At 32.4% G+C, this 7,031-nt stretch overlaps 1 protein-coding gene and 1 long non-coding RNA gene across 2 annotated transcripts; both read right to left on the bottom strand.

Annotated features, from left to right (window-relative positions):
- Positions 1-2,984: 2,984 nt before the first annotated feature.
- LOC113727662 (uncharacterized) lies at positions 2,985-3,702 on the bottom strand. The gene is made up of 2 exons (XR_011839940.1): positions 3,338-3,702; positions 2,985-3,248 (listed from the first exon to the last, which is right to left on the bottom strand). It is a non-coding gene; the product is annotated as an uncharacterized lncRNA (long non-coding RNA).
- Positions 3,703-3,948: 246 nt separating this feature from the next.
- LOC140004467 (uncharacterized) lies at positions 3,949-4,528 on the bottom strand. Its single transcript, XM_072077164.1, has one exon. It carries the CDS (start codon positions 4,504-4,506, stop codon positions 3,949-3,951), a length of 558 nt encoding a protein of 185 aa, XP_071933265.1. The 5' UTR covers positions 4,507-4,528.
- Positions 4,529-7,031: the final 2,503 nt, after the last annotated feature.

The raw sequence follows: 7,031 nt of genomic DNA, 5'->3' as shown, positions 1-7,031 counted from the left end.
TGTTCCATTAATTCTCTATATGATGTTATCCTAACGGTTTCAATATCATTTTCTTCTTTTTTAACTCTAATATTTCCTATGTAGTCATAATATAGAATTTCATCTAAAGTTATTTGTCCGTTTAATTCTAATTTTCTTTCTAAATCAAATAATTCTTTTTCTGTTAAAATCATATTTAATTCTGCTGGATAAATAATTTTATGTTCTAGTTCTACAAGTTCTTCTTCTATCAAATTTATTTCTACTAGATCTAACTCTGTATCTGATCTTTCTGCTTCTCCATTTTCTATTCCTAAAGATGTTGATTCATAATTATAGAACCTAATACTTGTTTTTCCCTTACTATTTTTATATATTATACTATCTTTTGGTATGATTGGATTATTTTCTTCTATAAATTTACTAATTTCCCATTCTTCTCCTGCCAAATTTTCTGAACTTACTTCTATTGGTTTTATTAATTTTATTCCCTTACTAGCCATAGCCTCTACTATTGGTTTAATATCTACCTTGTATCTGGTTTTACTGCTATTTGTTAATCTCCCTATAAATCCTATGCTTATTGTTAAATTATCTCCTTGAAAATTTTTCATATCCTTTAGTTTGTATGCCTATTTCTAAATTTTTAATATCTTCTAAGATTACCATAAAATCTGGACTACAATAAAATATTCCTCTATTTTGGTTCATATCTACTTCTATACTGGCTATTAATGCATCTTCTACTGTTTTATGTCTTTTATCTAATATTGCTAATAGTACCTTTTTTCCTAATCCTTTTCTTGTTAAACCCTTTATTCCTATAACTATTAACCCTATATGCATATATGTATATTGTCTTCTGATTTGATTTATACTTTGTTGTGTTATTATTCTTAGATTTACTGGATTTGTTAATGCACTTACTGGCTCTTCTCTAGTTTGTCTAAATAATCCTGTATTACTTTTAAGAAATCCTACTGAATATAAAGTTCTCGGATTTAATGAATTTATTTCATTATTTCTATATATTTCTAAATCTCTTTCTATATGTATTGCCTCTTCTAAATGCATGCTCCTATTTCTTCTTAACTGTCTTCCTATGTTTAATACACCAGTTCCTATTTGTGTATTTTCATTAACTGTTCTACTGGGTCCTGTAAATGAGCTTCTACTCGTCATTTTAAAATTTTTGTGGTTTGGGGTTTACTGAGAATATGTTACTAAGATGTGGCTTATTTTCTTTCCTTGTTACTGGTAGTCTTTTAAACTGATACGTAATCTCTTCCAGGTCCTTTTCAAATTTATCTATCTGCAAAATCCTAACTTTTTCTGTTACTGCATCTATTTTCTTATGTAATGATACTAACAAGGCTATTATTACGTTATTTTGTTTAGGATATGTTTTATCTGATATACTAGTTCCTAAGTAATCTGTTAACCCTAATGTTTCCTGGTGATAATATTTTAATTCTTCTAATATTTTTATATATTCAGGATAAAAAGCATACTGAGAAGGAGGTGGTTTATTAGTACTGCTCATATATTAACTCAAAATTATTTTTTCTATTTTATATAATAATATTTCTACCTGATTATAAGATTGTTTTAATTCTTTTGATTTTTGACTAATTTCTTCTAATATTTCGTTATGTGTGTATAAATATTATATATATATGTATATATATACATATATTATATGTATGTATGAATGTGTGTGTGTATATATATAGACCCACATATTATACACTATTGGTTACCTATATATAAAAGGAACTCGCGGATAGAGCGAGCCACATTCTCAAGTTAAACCATGATTGTTTTTTCAAAATTAAAAGAAAAAAAGAGTTAATTACATTTACCTCCCTATGGCTTGACTAAATTATCAAACCAACCCTGTGATTTGGCCAAATTACAATCACCAACTTATAAGTGATCGATGGCATTCAAAGCCGACTAATGGAAGCAGAGAAATGACATAACTGCCCTTTGCTAAAATTATATTTATCTCTCTTGAAGTTTGTCCAAATTATAAAAAGGACCCTATAATTTGACCTGATTGCAATTTAACTTTTGAATAGCCAACTTTATAAGAAAATCTCTTATTGTGATCCAAGAAAAAAAAAAGCCCCCAAAAACAATCGATTACATTGCTAAAAATAAAAATAAAAAATTGAGAAAATTTATGCCTAAGACTTATTTTAGCTGCTACAAAGCTCTCTAAAGCACCTTTCCCACACAACAATTATCCAGTTTATTTAAATATATAATTTGGTGTATAATAAAATTTAGCTACAGTATATGGTTTTTTATCCATAAAATAAAATTTATTTGTTTATCCTTAATTATAGATAAGTATTTTGTTTTGAACTTTTACTTCTGATTTTTAATTTTTTTCTTTGAATAAAAATTAAATGCTTCTAGGTGCATTTAAAATAAATATTTTCTTTTCTTTTTTAGAAAATAGAGTTTAATTATTTGCCCATTGATATGGAAAAAGGTTTTCAATATAATAAATGTAACAGTAGTAGCTAAAGGTATTGTATCAGTGATCAAAATAGTATTCTTTGTGATCCCATGTGACTAGGATTTTGGTTGTGCTGACTATAAGTTAGAGCGACTAAAAGATGATCGGGAAAAAAATAAATATTTGCAATTATCGGGAATATTAAGATTTTCATCAAAATTTTTGTTGCAATTGATGCAACTAACTAGTGAAAATGTTTATCTAATAAATGATTGACCATGCAAAGCATTGGACTGATTTGGACAAAATATGTGCTCATTATATATCATTTTGGACAAACCTCAGGGAAAGCAAATATAATTTCGATAAACCTCAGGAGAGGTTACAAAAGGGTATTTTGGGGGCTTTTAGACATATAGTTTGCTCATACAGGCACTATTTCTAGCGGTGGTTAATGTGAGAGGGGTATTTGATAAACGTTTTGGCATTCTAGGAGTTTGACTGTAATTTGGTCAAACCACAAGGATAGCAAATGTAATTAACTGCAAAAAAATGGTCAAACCATTATTTGTCATGGTCCAAGGTCCACGTTCCCAGGACAAAAGGAACGAACAACTTCAACCTCGACTTTGCATAAAATTGATCTTGCAGTTGAGGGTTGACATTAAACATTAATCTCATCAATCCGTGAATAATTATCGTGGCAACTCTGCATTGATCAAGATTCTTGCGCTACAAGGTGAAGGGTAGATCCAAGGTTTTTTGCTAGTTCTTTGGTCGTCATGTTGAATTCTTTCTCCAACTACAAAACATTTCAACCCTTCATAAATAAAGTGATCTGTAAAATTTCAACAATTAAACTGAGCTGTAAAATAATTCTTCTTGTCTCACCTCGGCAATGATCGTAACTTCAAGAGCCGAATTTCCGAACGGCGTTACGCTGGTGTTGGTAACGGCAAGATTGAGGTTTTCTACCTTCGAAAGTAATTTTATCAGCACTCCTGGTTGATGATTTTCACAATGGACTTTTAGCAGAACCTCCTTGTCGCAAACTTTGGCTTCAATTTGAGGGAACAGTAGCTGATTATTATTGTTGCACCCCCTTTCATCTGAAGATACATCATCTGCAACCAGACGTTGTGATTTCTTCACAAGAACCACGGATTCCACGGTTTGCTTTGTGACTTGTTCTTCCAGTGTCTTTACTTTCTCCTGAAGATGTTTCAACTGGTTTATGGCATCTCCAAGAACTGAAGTTTTATCCATCTGCAAGAAAGATATGAGATGATAGCAACCAAATTAGTCAAGAAGATTATTACTACTAGTGTGTCTTCAAAAACAAATTTCTTTAAGCTACTTTACTTTTTTTTTTTTTTTTTAAACAGGGATGGGATGAGGATTAAAAAACATGGAGGTAAAAGGCGGATTTAAACTCAAAATCTTTAATTTTTGGAACAGCACTTTAATCACTAGACTAAAATCTCCTCAAAATATCTTATGAATCACCTAAATACGATTAGGAAAATGTTCAAAACTGGATGTGAAATATCAGATGATACCTTCTTGAGGCCAGGAAGTATGGAAGAAAGAGACGAGAATAGCAGGCCCAGATGCTTGCGTCGTTTTCTTTCTGCCATTATGTGATCGTACGTTTGGGAAGGCGACCTGGTACGACCCCCAGTTCTCTTTCCTCTTTTTTGAATTCTTGTGGTCCTATGATCAAAGTTTACAAATGAACCATTGGACGACAGAACATCACAGACCTTATTCTCGCCAGGGTTCAATGTTCCAAAAGTGAGAAGCATCGGAGAAGAAGAAGGTTGATCAAAACTAGAAAAGTTATAGACGGTTGACCAGCTACAGCCATTTGGGTTTTGCAGTTGGGTTGGTCTTTCAGTTACTATTGGAGGGGCTTCTATTGCTGCAGATACACATAATCTGGTAGCGGAATTGTTTGTTTCAATGATAGGGAAGATAGAGGAGTTGCCTTTCGTAGGCAGATCACAGTTATGTAAATCGTCTCCAAATGCACCAAATAAGTCTTCTTCAAAAGGGTTCATGATGTCACACTGGTCACCGAGAAAATGGTCCTCCATTTCCTGAAGATACAACCAAAATCGTATAAGGACTTGAAAATCATCAACAGAGGATAAGCACTAATTCGTTTGTCAGCCACGACTCAAAAGGAAAATTATATTCAGATTGATTGAGAAAAAAATAGCATAACTAAAATTTGTTATTCATATTTGTACCAGCTGGTTTAAGTTCAAATTTCACAAATCGTGGATGGGATGAAGAGTGATGATATACCCAGGATTAAAGTTCCAAGATAGTATTCGTAGATTCTCATCCAATCTAATTTGATTACGTGAAGTTTGGTTAGTATTGAATTACTCTTGAGAATCTATGAACAGTGACCAAAATTGATTGGATCCCTCGTTTGGAAAGTATATGACAAATTAATTGGTAAGCATGATATATTCAAAGCAACTTTAGAAAGGACAAATGTTTTCTTAGGGTAAACCATGTAGACCCATAAACCACCAACCCCAAAATATAAGTACGGGAGAGTTTTGTACACACTATCATTGTATATAAAATTTAAATTTAAATTAGGTGATATGCATCAATACTTGCTATTGTATACACAGTCAATATATATAAAATTAAACGTTAGTAATTTTATGTTCTGTCATCTCATAAATCAAATGGACGATGCTCAAGATAACAAGAGTACGAACACAGAACATTTAAGCGTGACAAGCAATAACTCAATATTTATGTTGCTCACCTTCCGACTTGAACTTGGCTTATTCGATCTAAGTGCGTGCTACAAGAATTTTAATTACATAAATTAATTACTTCAGGAAAGAAAAAGTTATTATGCGACAAAATCACAAGGCAATACCATCTCAACACAGTAATGCACTAGCCTCAATATATTTCCACTCTCGAATGCTACTAGATATGTATATAACATACTTTTCTTTCAAATACTAGTAGACTAATCATAAAAACAAATGTTAATGCAACACTGGATAGCAAACATTGGAAGCTATTGTTTAATTACGGTCGGGTAAGAACCGTACTCGCTTATCTAAGTCCATTATCACATGTATCATCCGAAGCTTTGAAATTATTGTCTCAACTTAATTATGTTCTAATCTCCACAATCTGTTGACAAGCATACTTATGTTTGAAAGTGGAATACTAAATAAGGGCAACAATGCCCATGAAGCCGATGACATGTCATCTCAACATTGAAGCTAACTGATGTTATTACGATGGTTAATATGTCAAACACGGACAAAGGGCAATCACGTTGTTAAACAGGACAGACAAAACAATTTTCTTGAATTATGACATGACAATAATGTTATCCAGCAAAGTTCTTACCTGTGCAGAGAACCATGATGATGCTGAATTGTCCATCAAACTATGAGAATCTAGTGAGTGGCAGTTGTTCCGAAAAAGTGTGTACTACAAAATTAAGAGGGAAAAAATGGTTAATAACGATAATCAAAAAAGTGACAGATCCCAAAATAGAAAGTTCACTGATAAAGTGTCAGAATAAAGGATCTTCTTCTCACCTGAGCTAAGGGCTTCCCCTTTGAAAAGCTGCTAAGGAAGATGTGGCTTCTTATATAGAGTGGAAGGTTACATGCCAATAATTGAGTTCATGTAAATGTTCAAAGCCATGACAATCTACACATTCATATCAACGCTACAAAATGAGCCTTCTGCACTCTATTCTCATTTTACGAGCTTTCTACAATGGAGTGCAGAAGGCCAAGATCGGGGCGGCAGGCATCACACTCTCGATCATTTAGCGACAGATGGTGACCATTTATGTAGCTTATTTTGAGTGGAGGGGAATTTCGGAAAATCTTTTACCAGTTGTAGAGAAATAGAATAATTCAGTGGTAGGGTGAGAATTCCACCGTTTTGGAAGTAAATGGTTTGGATTCTCTTTTGGATGAACCCCACAAAAGTGATGTAACCTGGTGATGAACAGCGCATGACATCATGAATGTGTATTTACCCTGTTCATGCGTCTATATGCTCTTGTTTTTGCCTGTCTACCTTTACTCTTTTTTTTTCTCATTCTTTTTTTTTTGTTTTTTTTTTGTTTTACGTTTATTTTGTATAGTGCAAGTGATACTGACAGTCGAATGTTATCGAATGGGTAGACCAAAAATATGTTAGCAAATGACTTGACTTAATCGAGGATAAATTCTTTGTTATGCTGATAGATGAATGGACATCTTTGAAAATTCTTCGTGGCGTTCTTAATTTGTGATATAGACTTGAAAGATTTGGGTAGAACAAAGTTAATGCTAAAATTTGTAGGACTCCTCTAGTTATTTGAAAAAAATTCTACAATGTTCAGGAAGGGGATAGCTGTGGGAAATTTTGGACGGTACTTCCAACCATTTTCCATTCAGTTTGTGAAAGCAAATATTTTCCAATTTCAAATTTCCCTTCTATTTTGTCTTTACTTCAAATTTTGAAGAAATCAAATAAGAAAAAGTTATTGACAATTGAGCAAATCATTACATAAATAACTACTCCAATTAGGTTTAGA

Source organism: Coffea arabica, chromosome 2c, assembly GCF_036785885.1.
Source record: "Coffea arabica cultivar ET-39 chromosome 2c, Coffea Arabica ET-39 HiFi, whole genome shotgun sequence".
Classification (NCBI taxonomy): Eukaryota; Viridiplantae; Streptophyta; class Magnoliopsida; order Gentianales; family Rubiaceae; genus Coffea; species Coffea arabica.
Note: the sequence above shows the minus strand (reverse complement) of the source record. Positions and strands in the feature narration are given on the sequence as shown.

Excerpts from the sequence above, each read along its gene's own strand:
- LOC140004467 (XM_072077164.1), bottom strand. The coding sequence starts at position 4,506 with ATGAACCCTTTTGAAGAAGACTTATTTGGTGCATTTGGAGACGATTTA.